We start from the raw sequence: 18,999 nt of genomic DNA, 5'->3' as shown, positions 1-18,999 counted from the left end.
TGTTTTTCTGAAATGGAGTGCTTTTAACAAGAAAGTTATTTAAACCATAACAAACAAACTTCATCTTCAGAAGAAGAAGTAGAAGAAAGTACTATACTTGTTTTAATACACACAAAGAAACTGAAAGACTGTAGGAAGTTTTGCAGGACAATCCATGCAAACACATCATTAATGGGATAGATTACTCAAAAATTGTAATTAAATCTGAAATCTGAAGAAAAAAAAATATGTTTTGGTTTTGTCCATACACATAGGTCCGATTTGCTTCAGAATATTGTCTCTTGTCGTGTTTCACAGAAGTAAGAAAGTCATACAATTTTGAAACAACATGAAGGTCAGTGAATGTAAGAATTTTCATGTTTGTGTGGACTCTCCCTTTAACTAAGTATTTACTCTTAGCTATATTTTACAAGCTCACAACAAAGTTTTTTTGGATAAACAGGATTTCTTCTCTTTGGCAATTTGCCACTCAGGTAAGTCAAATAAACACTCTTAAAGATTAAAGACTTAAATATGCAGGTAGACTACAGCGGGTACAAACTTCAGATATTCAAAGACTGAGATTGTACACTTATGACTGACCAGCCTTTTTAGACCTGAGGCATCCTGCAGATATTATTAACATATGTAGGCTATGTTTCTGGAAATTTAGATGACTTTCTAGTCCAAGTAAGATCCTGCTGGATAATGGTTCAAAGTACCTGAAAATGAGATGAAGCTCCTCTGAGCTGATGCAATTTGTAGTGGATGTGTGTATATGTGCTGTTGTTCTCTAACTTGAATTTTATTGGATCAGCAGCATTAAATACAGCAAGAAAGTCCAGATTTTGTACATAATGTGTGCATTTAGCAATCAGGGCTCATTCAAAGGTGACAAAGGTGAAGTTGTAATGTAAACCCAAATGTGTCCCGTGTCTTTAGCCATGATGATTGATGAATGACAGGGTTCTAAACCTGCTCCTTCTGCTGGGTCACAGTAGTTACTGCTTCCTTGTGAGTCAGGGTACTTTCAAGGCAGATGTTGAAAGGAATGTGCCAGTTAAATCTGACAGCAACATATTTTTTTTTTTACCTAACCCATATGGTTCCTGAGTTATAATAAAAAATATACATTTACTTGTTGCTGCACTGACACAACCTGATGGCTGACTACACAGTTTAAATATACAGGGTTAATATAAAGAACTTTAAGTTAATTGGACATGTATTATTGGAGTCATGGCTGGAATGTGATTATTTTTGTTTTTGTTGATTTGTGAAGATTATGCTTGGTCAATTGATGTTAACATTGTTTTGTTATAGCACCACCTAGTGTTTACACACCACCTGCGTAATGTTTTGCAATTATAGTAATGTTTGTTTATACAGCAAAAATCACCAATAGCAAATTGTGCAGTTTTAGATTAATAATTATAATCTACCTAAAACTGCCAAATTATTTGGCAGATACAGACAAGCCTTCTCCAATTTCGGTGCTGTTAGACACAGATCATTCATGAATGTCATGATGAACTCCCAATATTTTTATATCTTAAGATTCAAAACCCCCTATTACTTAAATAAGTAAATAAATAAAGGTATAGGTTTAGGAGTAAGCTTTTATATAGAAATTAATAAGAGCAAATATTCATAAATGATAACTATGGTTCCAAAACAAGGAATACATTTACTAAAAAAAAAAACATGCACACACACGATCAGAGCCACTGAAAAAATAAAAAAATTATTATACATATGTATTGGAAACATTACTATTTTTTATGTTTTTGAAAGAAGTTTCTTTTGTTCATCAAGCCTGCATTTATTTGATCAAAAATACAGAAAAACAGTAATATTGTGATATATCATTACAATTTAAGATAATAGTTTTCTATTTGAATATACTTAAAACCTTCAGTGTCACATGTAACATCAGTCGATCACATGATCATTTAGAAATCATTCTAATATTCTGATTTATTATGAGTGTTGGAAATTTGGACATCAGCAAGACAGTATTTACTGTAGGTGAGAATCCACTGACTAAATATTACTCGAACTTGTGGCATTAATAAGAATAACCTAAGACATTTAATGGATAATTTCATAAAAAGCATGACACTTTCTTAGTGTTGTCTTATACTGCTAAACCATTGTTGTTGTTGGTTTTTTTTTTTTTTTTTTTTTTTTTTTGAATGACATCTGTGTTTTATTTTCAGCTCCTTTGGATGAATTTGCAATAAATAAGAATAATGTAAAAAAAATCAATTAAATATTGAATGGATGTACTGTAATTGCACTAAAAATAGCTTACAACTATCATAAAAATATAATCATCTATCCATTTTCCAAACCCTGAAATCCCCATTAATCATTATTTGTGTAAATATATCACCTCATCTTACTTGTTTTTTGTTTGTTTGGCCATTTCAGCTGCAACTGTTTCCCACTGTGCTGCATACAAACTACACCAACACACTTCCAGTCATTATGCAGTAAATCTCCAGCGCTTTATGATGTTGAGGGCAGATCTGCTGCTGTAGATTTGGAGATGCTTTTAGCAGCTTGTGCTTTTTGAAAGCTTCAGAATCATAATGAGGCTGAATGGTAGTTTGACAGTAAGAAGCCAAACACACCAAACAAGACTTGGTGGCTTTTATTCTTCCTCTTTTATATACATGACACTCCACATCTCTAGGCCTAGCTGGAGCCTCCATTTTTTCCAATTTCCAATTTTTTCTACAATTTTATCCAGCACTGTGCTACTACTGAGAGCTGGTCTTTGGTTGAATGTCCTCATGCATTTGGGGCAGCTGTAACCTCCTCTATAAAACTCCTTAACCTAGCACATTTTAATACAGTCCATACAAAATATGTAAATTTCATTATCAAAAAAGAAAAATAACAAACACATATTTCCTGAATACACAAATCAGTTTCTGAAAATCTATAACTTTTTTAAATCAAGCCAAACTTTAAAGAAAGACAAGGAAAGGGCTAAAGAAACGTTAAATAACATCTTCATTCAACAAAGAATTCCTTTAGTTGCTGAATTATTAGCATGTGTTTGTTACAGCACCATCTAGTGATGGAATTTGACAATATTTTGTGCGGCTTGCCCTCTTCAAATGTTTTTGATTTAAAAAAATTCACAACACAGATTTATGTGTGTATGATTATATGTTTATTCATGACTTTTAATGTGATCCCATAAAAACAACTGTAAATAGAAACATTTTAGACAGGAAAATCATTTCACAGGAGACATGCACTTAACAGTGATGCGCGGGTTGATCCAAAATGAGCGGGTGCCTGCTGCCACCCGCGGTTGCCCGCGGTTACAAGTCATCCAAAAATATTTTTAATGATATTCGGGTCGCGGTCGGTCGGGTCGTTTGAAATATAGATGCCAATTAAACCTTTGTAATTAATATAGTACTAGACACAAATTGAAATACATAGGCTTATACTTTACTTTATTGGCTGAATAACTGGCGCGAAGATGACGCACGAGCTCAGTCTGCACGTAGAGATGAAAGCGGCACGAGAAAAGGTGAAGACCTGTTTTTGGTAAAACATGATTTTAACGACTTCATTAAGTTTTGTTTTATAGAAAACTCTTTTTAACCCTCTGGAGTCGATTAACGCATATACGCATTATGAGTCATTTTTTCCTGATAACCACGAAAAGAACTTAAATTACACTTTCAGTTTTGATCGTACAGATAAGAATACATCAATCGAATCTGTAAAGGGTCTACTTTTATTGAATACAGACATAAAAACAACAGAACTTTGTGCACTTATAAAATAAAGATAACAAACAAGGTGTGCTGTCTGCGCTGATCGCAGGGCCGGCCCGCGCATAGGCGGTATAGGCAAATGCTAAGGGTGCCACTCATCCATAGGGGCGCCAAAATGAGTGAACGAGTGAATTTTTTTTTAATTAATTAATTTTTTTTCTTTTTTTTTTATAATAGGCTACTATTTAAAAGCCATTAATTCGAAATACTACCAAATAAAGCAAAAAAAAAAAAAAAAAAAAAAAAGTCCGGCTCTTCAATCTTCCCCCGCCCATCGAGTGCTTGAAGTGCGTCAGAAACAGAGCGCGCGCACGATCAGTTGTTGTGTAGCGTGCCCGACGCCGCATCCATTTTTTATTATCACTTTTTTTATTAATGTTTTACTCTACAGTTGTGCAGTTTTGGGGGGATACAGTACAGGCCAAAAGTTTGGAAACATTACTATTTTTAATGTTTTTGAAAGAAGTTTCTTCTGCTCATCAAGCCTGCATTTATTTGATCAAAACTACAGAAAAACATTTAATATTGTGATATACTATTACAATTTAAAATAATTTGTTTTCAAATTATTATACTTTAAATTTTCATTTATTTCTGTGATGCAAAGCTGAATTTTCAGCATCATTACTCCATTCTTCAGTGTCACATGTGACATCCAGTCTATCACATGAACCTTTAGAAATCATATATATATATATATATATATATATATATATATATATATATATATATATATATATATATATATATATATATATATATATATGCTAAATCATGAACACAATGACAGGGTTAAATGGGCTGTGATGCATGGGGCGCCAGGTAAAATCTTGCCTAGGGCAGCAAATTGGTCAGGGCCGGCCCTGGCTGATCGTAATGTACAAACACGTCATTAAAATGAACTGTAAAAACTCCGCGAATACTCAACGAAGAGACATGAGAGAGATATCTATAGAAAGCTTGACATGTCTGCTTTTAAACATGTCTGCGCCGAAACTCAGCGTGTGCCTCACAGATTTGAGAAATATAAGACTATCTATTACAGAAAGCTTGAAATGTCTACTTTTAAACGAAAATATTAAAACCAAAATAAATAGGCTACCCTCTGATTATGTAATCCATAATGTGCATATCTCTCTGGCGTTCATGGCAAGTCAGCATCATAAAAAATTAATCTTTGCAGCGACACAGAAAACACCAGTTTATTAGTAGGGTGATATCAGCTAAATTGGGCCACTTTTTGGTAAATCGTTTGGGACAATAATACAATACCATATATGCCTATTCCATGTGTATTTATGATTAATAATGACTGTTTTTGATCATTTTGTGTTGAAATTATGTAATAAAATATAATTATTTAGGCCCTACAGTTCTTGAAACATCAGTTGAGCCAACTTTTTTTGCATGAGCAGTTTAAGGTAAAATGGGCCAGCTGTTCAGGTAAAATGGGCCTGTCAAACTGCAAAGGGAAATAGTAATTTATCATCAATTTTAATTTCAAAACAACTGCTTATACAGCCACATAACATTTAAACTGCATTAAACAAACATATCCATATGTGCCATTAAAAAAATATATACATTTTGGGTGCAAACCCACATATTCAAATGTGCAATTAAAAAAGTCAATTTTGGAACAACATAGATCAGTGAACTGATGTCAGTTGTGTGTGTGTCTGGGTGTGTATGCGTGTGTTTTTGTGTGTGTGTGTGTGTGTGAACAATTCATTTAGAACAAAATGTGCAAACTACAAAAATTCACATCCAAAATTGATAACTGATAACTGATTTGTGTGTGTGTGTGATGAAAGTTTTTTTCAAACACAGTCTTTGCAAATTAAACCATCGTCATCACAGATACCATTCTCTTCACCACAGCTCTCATGAAACCAGGCAGAACATGGATCACATTTTATGTTTGTACACCTTTGGTGTGAGAGCCCTGGGTTCAAATCCACTGTGAGACACCGATGTGTCCCTGAGCAAGACACTTAACCTCTAGTTGCTCCAGAGGCGTGCGACCTCTGACATATATATATATATATATATATATATATATATATATATATATATATATATATATATATATATATATATATATATATATATAGTAATTGTAAGTCGCTCTGGATAAAAGTGTCAGCTAAATTTAAAAAAAACAACTAATTTACACACACACACACATGTGTATATGTGTTTGTGAGTGACACAGATGATGGCCCATTTTAGCTGAAACCATGTGGCCCATTTTACCTCAGTGGGTTAAGGTAAATTGGGGCCGCCAAGAAAAACATCACTTTTTCAAAAAATATGTTCCTATACCAAACTAACAACATTATTTCTGATTGATGCCATCAAGGCAGATATTATGCATAATTTTTTTTATGTGCATTTTTGTTTTTTTATAGATTTATCATCCTTATAATAGTTTAGTTACATTTGGTATGCCAGGCTACTTACCATGCAGCTCTCTGGTGCAGTCTTGATAAGAATTATTACCCCACCCACCACAGCAACCATAAACCAATTAAATCACCTGTTACTTGTCAAGCACAGTTATGACAATAGTTTGAAACATGTTGTAGTCATTGGTTCTAAATTCCAGAGGGGCTAGGACCCCCAAACCTTAAATGGCCCATTTTACCTGATGGCCCATTTTACCTGATATCACCCTACTAAACAATTAAATGTCTCCTTGCATATTTTGGAACCAGCAGGCCATTCTGGGTTGAGCGAGACCCCACGGAATGAGCGAACGGAGCGAAATATATAGAGAAATCCGCAAACCCGAACCTCATGTCTGCTGAACAGAAACATAAAAATAGACATTGCCAGACTAGACTATTTTAGAACAAATGATGAGCTTATTGACGATTGTTTTAAATAATTCTTGACAAAATTAGAATATATTAAGGATTTATTTTTAGTTTTCCTTTTTTTTTTTTTTTTTTTTTTTTTTTTGCCTAGTTCCTACGCCTATGGCCCAATGACGATATGATGAGCATTTACTACATTTTAAAAATGCGGGTCAGGAAGCTGGTCGGGTACAATATTTTCTTTTCCTTTTTTTGCGGTCTGAGTTGCGGGCGGGTTGAAAATGTCGGTCGGGTGCGGGTTATTAATACATTGACCCGCGCATCACTGGCACTTAATGTTGTAAACACCTATGGTAATCAAGCATCAGTCATCTCTGTCACACAATCATGCCATTACATAGGTCAAAATTGTATTGCTTTTCACTGGGAAAAATAGAATTTATTGGCTTCCTTTCACGTTCAACACAACATATTTAGATAAAATTCTTTTACAATATACACACACACACATATATATATATATATATATATATATATATATATATATATATATATATATATATATATATAATTTTTTTTTCTTCATTCTGAGAATTCATCATCACTTGAGCCAGAGCTAACTTTATTTTAAAAAAAGAGGAAGAAGAGGAAAGAAAGAAAAAAAGAAACCTAGATTATTCAAAGGGTACAGAAAGCACCAAACATACTAAAATGATATTTAATGTAAGTTCCTTGTTCAGCAGTTGTTAAATTAAATCTGGTCAAATATTTAACTGTACTGTTGGATTCAATCAAAAAAGGTTCTGTAATGAAAATTATTTTAATATTTAATTTTCATTCCAAAACTGTATTTATTCTTGGGAACTAAACTTTCATTACATAGACAAAACCACAAAGACATTTTTCAAAATAGCTTTCATGCACAGAACATCATGAGAGTAAGTAATAACAAAAACACTGTCCTTAAGTCCACAATCCCTTTAATATTTATCTTATACTTACGTTTAATGTCTGATGAAGATGAAGATGAAGATAAAGCTGGTACAGCTGGTTCCACTGGAACCATATAAATATTGATTAAATAACAGAGGTAAGAAATAGAGTGAAGATTAAAAGGACTAAAATTATGAATAATTGAACTAATAAATGAATTTTGATCATTCTATTTCAGTATCTAAATAAATTATTACTCACTGTCTAGGAGCCTGGAAGTTTTGAAAATTTGGACATCAGCAACTATTAAAAAAAGATATTAAAGTGAATAATTTTATGGCCAAACCAAGAATGTTGTGGTGAAATCAGTTGCTCATGAACACTCCACCTCAAATTGTTACATTTTACACAAGCTGACAGAATATAGCCTACAGTACCCTTACTTTTTGGTTCTCAAACATGATATCATGGCCCTCAGCACAGGCCAACTGTGCTAATGAAACAATTACTGGTTTTATGATAAACCACAATAAAAGTCCTGACAGTATTACAATTTTATCTTTTAATTAACACTAAAACAGTCTTTGATTATAGCAATTTGAAAAACATGGAAAATATGCTCAGCACTAAGCAAAGTTTGTAAGTGTCAGGTTTGTTGTGAAAACATGAAGGAAGGCAAACTGCTGAGAGAAAGTATATGAAAGAATGTATGCATTGGGGGAAGTGACTATCTTCAGAATAGTTTTGATAGCATTTGCGTTTCATTTTCCATCTGTGCAATGCCCAATAAAGCAGTGTTTATAAGCACTTTGTTTACAGAGATTACTGGGGAAACAGCTCTATTTCTGCTGTTCCATAAATGCCACCTGCTGTCAGACAATTGATACATTTTGATTCAGCCTGTCTGTCAGTTGTGTTCAGGCCAATCTGAAAATTGGACTAAATTTGTGTTGTAAATTCTAACTGGTAGATGGAAAACAAGCTAATGTGCATTCAAAAATATCAAGACTTCAGATGTGTATGGTACACTATGTATAATTGTTTATGGAAATCTGTATTTGAACATGTAGTACATGTTAGTAGATAACTTATAAGTCACCCAATATATTTTTGTTTGTTTAAAATCAGGCCATCATTTTAAATGTTATTTTAATGTTTATGCAAACAAACAAAAAAGTACAAAGTACTTCTTATTTATTTGTTGTTTGTTCTTCCAGTACATTTTAATAATATATTTATAATATTAATAACATTTTGGTCACTATTGTGATACAAAATATCATATTGTTTCATATACTACATACTTGCAAAAGTCTGAATAGTTCTTGACTTCACCTTTCTTTGATATTTTGCCCATGTGCTCTTCACAGAGTTTGACCAGTTGTTTTTTCAGCTCTGAGACAGATTCCTCTACATTCTTAAATGTCAGGAGGTCATTGACATCTCGGGCTGAAGTTGTGCACAGATACAGTCCAGGCTGAGAAGAGTAATTCTGAAATTGGAAGAAAAACGAATAATAAAAAAAATATATTTTTATTTTTATTTTTTATCAATACATATGTCCACATTTTGTTAAAAAAAGAGACTTTCTCTAATTACCTGGAAGAAATGAATGTGATCCTCTGTATGTAAAATTGGCTCCAGTTTATCATTCTCGTGTTTCATATTACTGATCTCCTGCTCCAGTTTCTGTATGTGTTCATTGATCTGTCCTATCTCCTTCTTCTCCTGAGCTCTGATCAGTTCTCTCACCTCACCACGTCTTTTCTGAATAGAGCGGATGAGCTCATTGAAGATCCTGTCACTGTGCTGCACTGCTGCCTGTGCAGAGCTCTGTTACAACAGAAACACAGGGCATAATTAAGCACTTTGATAATAAAACTTCTCACACACAATGCCATCAAACATAATACATTTTTATTTTTTATGCTAGTGTATAATTTCAATGTTAAAATGTTTCCTTCAATCCATACCCATAAGCAGAGGGAACAATAAAGTAAGCCATTTTTTGTTGTTTCCTGAAAAGTCTGACACAGTTTGTAAAGTCTAAATGATTTGAGGAACAGTTGCTGTTTTGCTTTCACTGACTTTTGAAGTGTCTGAAACATAAACTAGAAAAATCTGACCGATTATGAACATTAGCTAATTGGCAATTAACTTCAATTGTCAATTCCATGTGTACGGTGTATAAAATTGTGCACAAACATTTATCCAGGATTGTGATCCATGTAACCAGTGCCATAGCATCCATAATAAGTGTTTGGAGTGTCAGTTGTCCTTTCACATTACGTATCATTTCCAAACACAGCATTCTGATTCGGCAACATTAAGTTCTTTATATGCCCTCTTGAACACTTAAACACAGGAAATAAGTCATGCAAGTAGACAAGTGCAAAGACCTCAGCTTCATCCCAATTCAAATGCTGCATTCTTCAAAGGCTGCATTCAAAGGCCTATACTGCATCACTGCTTTGCAACGCAGCATGTCCCAATTTTGAAGGCTCCTTCAAATGCTACCTCAAAATGCACCCTTCTTTTCTCGGGTAATGAAGGGTACCACCTGTTGTAAATGTATATAGCTTGTGTTTGATTTGTTAGGAATCAATTGTTTGATGCCATTTGGCTTTTCCTTTAGCCCCATTCAAAACATTTCAAGTCACATTTACCTTATAAGAATTCACAGCCTTCCCAAATTCCTGGACCTTCTTGCCTATGTCAGTGATTTTCTGAGTGAAATATCTCTTTTTTATATTTAGTTCCTCCTGTGGATGATTTTGTAACAAATAAGAATTATTTGCTTGAGTAACTTTTGAAATAATAGCAATAATTATACACACACACACACAGGACATTTTGCTAACTATAAGTAACTTTGCAACTACCTGTCAACTATGCTACTGGTCATTAGACTATTAGTACTGCTAGTAGACTGCTTAATATCTGCTAACACTTTATTTTGATAATGTGTTAGCAGAATGTGTACAATAAACATTCTATTTACTGTACTGTACATAACTTTGCAAGTATGCCAACTTTATCTAACCCTAACACTGCCATTAATTGACTTATAGTTAATAGAATGTCTAAAGTGAATAAAATTGCTTCTTCCATCTAATTTTACAATGTTATGATGCATAAAATGTTTTTTGTCATGCATAATGTACTTTAAATTTCATTTTTAATTACACACTACTTTTGCTTAAAATTATTGATCAATTTCTTCCCATAGGAAAAAAATAATTGGTCTAATACTAATTTAATGGATTTTATTCATTTTTAAATTATATTTTGTGTTAGTATTTAGGCTTATATTCACTATATAATAATATATTTTATATCATCACTTAAGTACATACATTATAACATCATCTTACCTGTTTTTTTGCCATTTCAGCTGCAGCTGAGACAGTTTGATGTCCACTGTGCTGATCCCCCATACAAACTACACAAACACACTTCCGGTCATTATAGCAGTAAATCTCCAGCGCTTTATGATGTTGAGGGCAGATCTGCTGCTGTAGATTTGAGGAAGCATTTACCAGCTTGTGCTTTTTAAAAGCTTCAGAATCGTAATGAGGCCGAATGTGAGTTTGACAGTATGAAGCCATACAAAACAGACAAGACTTAATGGCTTTGAGTTTTCTTCCTTTACAAACATCACACTTCACATCTCCAGGCCCAGCTGGAACTCCCCGTTTCATTCCCTCTACAATTTCAGCCAGGATAGTGCTTTTGCTGAGAGCTGGTCTTTGGTCGAATGTTGCCCTGCATGTAGGGCAGCTGTAAGCTTGTCTCAAAGAAGCATCTCGATCCCAGCACCCATTTATACAGTCCATGCAGAAACTGTGCCCACAAGTTGTAGTCACCGGGTTCTTAAGCAGATTTAGACAGATTGGGCAATTTAAAGGATTTTGAGTGTCAGAGACAAGTTCTGCCATTTTGATGCTTTCAAATCAAGTGGAACATTCACTGTAGAATATCAGGTGATTTGAAACATTGAAATCGGAGTGGGAGTGGCTCCTATGCAAACATGACTAAATGAAAATGAAAGTAAAAATAATAAATCAGTAGGCTATTTTTTGCTTCTGAAACTTTCAATCTGGACCATCATGAAAAGTATACAAATAATGTAATATTCAGAAACACAGTCCTACATTTGTCATAATGTAAATACACCCTGGTGCACAATTCTCAAAACACTCACACAAGAGCCTGACAAACAAGTTGAGATGATTATGCATGCACATGGTCTCCCAGTAGTGGTAGGCCTATAAAATAAAGTTTTTATTGTGTAGCCCTACTACACAACCAGTTTAACCAAATACAGCCATAACAACTGGAACCTAATGATGTAGAACGTGGACAATACTTTTAATTTTATTTTTCACTTATTCATTCATTCATTTTATTTTAGACACACATACAGTACACTCGTATTACCTCTGGCCCAGCACCTTCTATTGAGTTATTATTAAATTTAGTAGTTTTATTCTCAAAGTTAGCTTCAGTATAGGGTTAAACAGACTCACAACTTGGCTGGAATTCCACAGGCGCTGGTTTTATTTCCGGTAACACGGTCAACCTCATTACTGAATATAATAAGACGCATATGAGAGAAAGAAATGGAACGGATTTTTGTGCCTGCATATATGTGATGTGTGTAAAGAAGGAAGTGCTCCGCTCACCTCAACAGAAAAAAAAGTAGGCTGCTCTTAAAGGGGCAGTACCCATTCTACCGGATGCAACACAAACACCATGTATTTAATATAGATGTGTCCGAGAGTAAACTGTGATCAGTGAAAATGTTCTTCATGTGTTCCTATCAGTTAATAAATAAGGGCCAAAGAGTTGTCACTGAAAACTGAAAACTCAGACAACTGTATTAATAAAATAATAGCGACGAATAACTGTCTAGAGCTGTAATTTTTAAATAATGCAATTTAATTACAATTTATTTGATCATTTTTCAAGTTATATTTTGACTTCTATAGTAGATTTTTTTTTTTTCAAATATCCAGTAAATCGCTTCCATCAATACCTCCAAAGCTTCCACAGAACATGTCTCAAAACATGTCTTTTGGCAGGGAAGCAGTGTATTCTAAATCAGGGGTTCCCAAATTTTTCCATTCCACGACCCACTTAGACAAGTGTAATCTATTTCAATGCAATGGTTAAATAAATGTTCAGCAACTTTGGCAAATTTTTCTCTAAACAGAGATGATACGTCAAGGAAATACTGCAAAATGTTCAATTAACTCTCCGTTTGTGCCCTGCTCACCCTGTACATGTGAAATGTTTTTTTCCAAACCGTTTCCCGAACTAAAAAAGTAAAAAAAAAAAAAAGAAGTTCAAACGGATGATAGAAATTAATGACCATGGCCTACCTGAAACTGTTTTCGTAACATTAGAATTTTCTGGTGTATGTAATATCATGCAGAATATAGTGTATTGAAGTGAGCAAGTTTTTTCTCTTTAATAATTTGGACCAATTGAACCTTTTAATGACATTGCTCTGAGACCTTCACTGTTATTACAACTAGTGCGCACCCATGCTTCAAAACATGCAACGCACGCGGACTTAAGTGCAATTCGAAAATCACACTAAGGATATTGCAGACCATAATTAATGTTGCTGTCACGTTGTTTTGTGTTTATTTGGCTATTAAAACTTTGTTTGGTTGTCCGCCGGTTCCCGCCTCCTTCCCGAAGGAGTCTGCCACCGAGGATGATCAAGGCCGTGGGCTGGAGTGTGTTCGTCTGCCCCCCCGGCAACTCACTCCAGCACTGCGCCTCGAGCATCCTCGGCGGCAGACTCCTTGGCCCTGCTTGATTGCACCGCGGATTCACCCCAGCGGCAAGGGAACTTCAGCAGCGCGTCCCTCCTTCCTCTTGGGCTTCGGCACCAGTGTAACACATTAAAAACTTCACAATCACGAGGAGGAGGAGGCGGGAACCGTCGGACAATCAAACAAAGTTTTAATAAACAAATAAACACAAAACAGTGCGACAGCCCCTCGCAAACGACTGTCGCACACAAACAAAATCAAACACAATATAAATCCCAGGCCTGGTCCTCTCTCGTCCTTCACTGTTGTCGATCCTCTTTTGTATGCTTCCTGTTGAATGACGAGTGGCAAGGCAAAGATCCTTTTAACAACAGTATCTTTACTATGAGAAATGCAGGAGTTCAACATGCAGTCTACAAACTTCAACACCATAGCACCAACTAGCGCATGCATATAAAACAAGCTCGAGGATCATAGTCTGCTCAGATATAAAGCTACAGAACACCACTATGTTCTACATCCTCCTTCTTTAAATATGAAAGTTATTCCTTAATGAACAGTTTCTTATATTAAAGTTGACTCAAAGTTTTTTTGTTTTGTTTTTTATAGGAAATGCATTTAACAGATTACTTGAGCTGAGAGTAAAAATGGCATTTAACACAACATTGGTTAACTCACATTTTAACATCAGTTATAATGTCAACATTTATACATTTAACATTTTGTTTCTGAAGTACAGAACTTTCTTTTCTGTCTCTGAAGAGCTGTTTAACGAGTCCGATTCGGTCATGACCTTTGGACGTTGCAAGTCTCACTACCTCTCCTTGTAACAGTGGACGGAGAGTTCTGCTGGACTTGTCATAGTATGTCTTTTGACAATGTCTCTTTTTTGAGATCTGATTCTTGACAGCAACATTATTCTTTGAAGATGGCACCAGAATGGACTTGCTGATTGGCAGAGATCTGTCTCAACATTAATCTATCTGCTGGTGTACCCAGTGTCTGGTCACGTGGAACATTTCTGAGGTTGAGCAAGTTTTGAAACTCATCAGAACCGTCCCTCTTGGATTTCTCCTTTAGATGTTTTGCACTCCGCACTGCCCTCTCAGCTAGCCCATTAGCTTGTAGATATTCAAGGCTGCTAGTGGTATGTGTAAAATCCCAAGCAGCAGCAAATTCTTTGAACTGTTGGCTTGTAAACTGGGTACCGTTGTATGAAAAGACTTTGTGTGGACTCCCATGAACAGAGAAGTGCCTTTTGAGTTTTGTGGTTACTGTACTGGAGGACAGGTCATGAAGCAGATCGATTTTGAACCATCCTGAATATGAGTCAATTAATACGAGGTTGTGGTGATATACTCACTGTGTAGTGATTCTGGAACAACCGTGCTCTGTCCCTTCATGAGTATATCTTCATCGACTGTGAGCTCATCCCTGAAGGGAAAATACTCACTAATTTCTGCTGGCAGCTTTGATTGGCTAGAGGCCCACCCTGACTTGATAATACTTCAGAGATGTTGAGATGTGTTGAACTGACATAACTTCGAAGTCAGCTCCCTCATCTCTGTGTTCGTTTGGTGAGTCTCTAGGGGAACGTGACAATGCGACGGCAAGGAACATATGTTTCCCTTTCCTGTATGTGATTGTGAAGTTGTATTTCTGCAATCTAAGCATCAGCTTTGCTGGAGCTGTGTGGATAGGCTTGTTAAGGATGGTAACCAATGGCTGGTGGTACCGATGTGAATTTGTTTACCATATATATAGTCATTTAATTTGGTGCACGCAAATTCAACAGCCAGAGGTTATTTTTCTATCTGCGCGTAACTTACTTCTGTTAGCGTGTTTTGAAGACACGCAGCTCCAAGTCCGAACTGGGAGGCATCACAGGTGAGTGTGACAGGTTTCAGGACATCATAGTATTTCAAGGTAGGTGGACTAGAAATCCTGTGCTTCAGAACTTCAAAAGCGTCTTGATGCTGTTTAAACCAGTAATTGATCATTTCTGTGATTGCTTTTGTTTTTGCTGGGTCAGGTTGTGGTCCCTTGCTTGTGAAAATATGACCGACTTAGCTCACCTCACTAAGGTAGAATTTGCACTTTTGAGGGTTCAGCCTCAAGTTCACTTCACGAGCACGGTCCAACACTTTACTTAGGTTTGCATCGTGTTCCTGCTCGCCACTATCTCCAACGATGATGTCATTAACTATGACTGCGCACGGGTGTCCAGCAAAGATCTGTTCCATAGCATGCTGAAAGACCTCGCTGGCCGAATTAATGCCAAAGGACATCCTAAGAAATTGAAATCTTCGAAATGGCGTACTGAACGTAGTCAAGAAGGAAGACTTGTGGTTGAGCAAAATCTGCCATAAGGAGCTTTTTGCGTCAAGCACAGAGAATACTGTGGAGTTTGGCATCTGCTCTGCCACTTCTTCCACTGTGTGCATGGGGTGATGCGGATGTTTTAGGAACTTGTTTAGGTCCCTAGGGTCAATGCACAGTCTTATTTCATCTGAGTCGCCACCATAGATGACACCCATTCGGTTGACTCTGACACAGGAGTGGTTACGCCCATAGTAACCATTCTTTCCAACTCTGCTTTTACCTTGTGTTGTATTGCTGTCAGTCATTTCCCAATCACACCACCTGCTTTTTTACTAATTATAAATTAAGTAAACAACTCCTTAGATATATCACTGCTATGTGTCACTTCAAAGTAAAACTTGAAATGGTTTGAAAAAGTTTTAGTTGAGCATTCAGCGTGATGAAATAAAAGATATATATTTGTGTCTACCAGTGATGCGCGGGTTGATCCGGAATGGCGGGTGCCTGAGGTCACCCACGGTTACCCACGGTTACCCACGGTTACCCACGTTTACGAGTCATCCAAAAATATTTTTAATGATATCCGGGTTGCGGTCGGTCGGGTCATTTGAAATAAAGATGCCAATTATACCTTTGTAATTTATATAGTACTAGACACAATTGAGAAATACATAGGCCTACACTTTATTGGCTGAATAACTGGCGCGTTTACAGAGTGACCACCTGTCCCGCTTTACGTTGTACTGTACAGAAATTTTACCCTTTTTTCCGCTTCATTCAAATTGAGCATCTGTCCCACTTTCTCATTCGACCCTGCCTAATAAATACACGTCCATAGGCGTACTGTTAACTTAGGTCCAATAGTTCAGAGGAGAGCAATAAAAGCGTTAGTTGATAGACTGAGTCGTACGTCAATCAAGCTGTTGACTGGTGTTTCGACCGCTTCCTCAACATTGTCAACAATCTCAAATTGGAGAGAGCGCGTGCTGTTTGGTCAGGTTAAGCAGCCATGGCCAGTGTGGCCACGAAAAAGAGAAGATGCACTTTTAATAGTGAATGGACCGCTACATAGTTTACTCTTGGTTAAGACCTGTAGATGGCGAAGCAGAGAGAGCTTTTTGCATTTTATGCAAAAGCAATTTTTCTGTGGGACATGGTGGAGAATACGACGTGAAGCGACATACTGCATGTGAGTACCACAGAACTTCCCATTAGGTTTCGATTTGGTTATCTTTTGGAAACCAAGTAAGAACATTCTGGGAACGTTCCCTGTAGGCATTTTTTTTTTAATGTATAACTTAAAGGGAATGTTCCCAAAACCTTCCCTGCTGTTTATTTTTAGGTTACATTTTTTCCTAACGAGAATGTCTCGGGAACATTCCCTCTAGGTAATTTTATAATTTATTTTCATAACCTAAAGGGAATGCTCCCAGAATGTTTCCTGTAGGTTATTTTAAATGTAATTTTATAACCTAAAGGGAATATTCCCGGAAAGTTCCTTGCAGGTTATTTTTAGGAAGGGGCTGAGGCCTGTAAATGGAAGCTCCACACCATGCTGGTGGAACAGATTTGGAAGAAGTTCAAGCTCAGGTAGACTTGTTTGCGTCTCGAGAGACCTCACAGTGTCCCCTGTGGTTCTCGCTCATGCATCCAGCTCCTCTGGTCTACTCGAAGACTGTCCATGGGAGATTTCCATTCGGCGGGATCACCTTTCTCAGGCGGAGGGCAGCATCTACCACCCTCACCTGGAGTTGTGGAAACTGTGGGTGTGGCCCCTGAGGAGGCACAACTCGTAGCTTCTGGTCTCTCTACTAAGGTTGTTGAGACCATACTACACTCCAGAGATCCCTCCATGAGGAAAATGTACCACTTGAAGTGGGTTATGTTCACTTCATTGTGCGAGAATTGTCAGCTGCTCCCAGTTAACTGCACGGGTGGTTCAGTTCTGGAGTTCATGCAGGAACGATTCTTCCCAAGTTTGACCCCCTCCACCTTTACAGTGTTCGTAGTGGCCTTAACTGCTTTCCACGTCCCTTTGGGTGGTCATTCACTGGGGGTGAAACCTGTTGGTACATGTTTCTTTCATTGTGGTTGAGGCCAGGAGAAGTATAGTACCACTCCAGACTTTTAGGTGCATCTGTTTTAGCGGTGCTCTTCATAATTTTGCACTAGATATGGTGCCGTGTGCATACTTGTTCCCAAAGCATTTTCGATGCAGCTCGAGTTCCTGAAGCGGAACATCTCTAGGTTCTCTAGGTTATGCATGTAACCCTGGTTCCCCCTAGGGAACGAGATGCTGCGTCGTGTTGCCTTACTTACTGCATCTCTGTGAGCAACTTGCTTCAACTTATCAGAAACTAACGCTGCTGGTTTCGGATGCACGTCTAAGCTCTCTGGTCTATACGTCACCCTGTCCGTGATGCTTCACCATTACTTTGGTCTGATTTCGAGCAGGTATGTGATTTAGAGCAGGTATTCCCAAAGTGTGGTACGCACACACCCAAGGACATGCGAGCTGCCACCAGGCAGTGCGCAAGAGGAAAAATGTAATGTCTGTTTTTTAAAGTGGGATTTTCCCATGCAATAAAGAAACATGAACAGTAAACTTTTCCTATGTAATCACTTTTATTTTAAATAAAAAAAAACTATAATTTAATAGTTTTTTATAGAAACGTAGAAGACAGCTGCTGTCTACACACTGCTCTTATATGCACTGCAGGCTAGGCTATATGCGAGGAAGCTTGTGCGTAGCTTTGTTGCATTTTATTGAAACTTTGTTGATGTTGTTATTGTAATGCGTGTTCTGGTTATTTGTGCATTTTTGCATCTTTTTGAGAAAGTTTCTATTATTACGAGAAACTAAATCTTTATTATGAGAAAGTTACTCATTATTTCAAAAAACAAAGTTATTATTATGAGATTCTAAGTAATTATTATGAGAAACTAAGATCATTACTACGAGAAACTAAGTCATTATCACAATCATTTTTTTTTATTATTATTATGAGAAACGAAGTAATTATTATGAGAAACGAAGTCATTATTACGAGAAACTAAGATCATTATTATGAGAAATTTTCTCATTACTGCAAGAAATGTTCTTATTATCAGAAAGTTTCTCAATATAACAAGATACTAAGTCAGAATTATAAGAAAGTTTCTCATTATAATGAGTTACAGAATTATATTGTTTCTCAACTGTGGTAGGAATGGGCTTCAGTAGTACCCAATTCTACCTTGAACCAGAAAAAATTACCTTTGAGACACAGGGGTGCCTGCAGGATTTCCTCTGATGGTACATGCACAGAGGGGATTTCATTATTCATTTATTTACAAAAATAACATCAAAAAGAACAT

At 36.4% G+C, this 18,999-nt stretch overlaps 1 protein-coding gene across 1 annotated transcript; it reads right to left on the bottom strand.

The window, feature by feature from the left end:
• Nucleotides 1-7,248: 7,248 nt before the first annotated feature.
• LOC113057507 (tripartite motif-containing protein 29-like) lies at nt 7,249-12,189 on the bottom strand. Its single transcript, XM_026224929.1, has 7 exons — nt 12,064-12,189; nt 10,909-11,568; nt 10,201-10,296; nt 9,134-9,367; nt 8,870-9,026; nt 7,796-7,837; nt 7,249-7,657 (listed from the first exon to the last, which is right to left on the bottom strand). Exons 2-7 carry the CDS (start codon nt 11,470-11,472, stop codon nt 7,518-7,520), a joined length of 1,233 nt encoding a protein of 410 aa, XP_026080714.1. The 5' UTR covers nt 11,473-11,568; nt 12,064-12,189; the 3' UTR covers nt 7,249-7,517.
• Nucleotides 12,190-18,999: the final 6,810 nt, after the last annotated feature.

Source organism: Carassius auratus, chromosome 38 (assembly GCF_003368295.1).
Source record: "Carassius auratus strain Wakin chromosome 38, ASM336829v1, whole genome shotgun sequence".
Lineage (NCBI taxonomy): Eukaryota > Metazoa > Chordata > Actinopteri > Cypriniformes > Cyprinidae > Carassius > Carassius auratus.
Note: the sequence above shows the minus strand (reverse complement) of the source record. Positions and strands in the feature narration are given on the sequence as shown.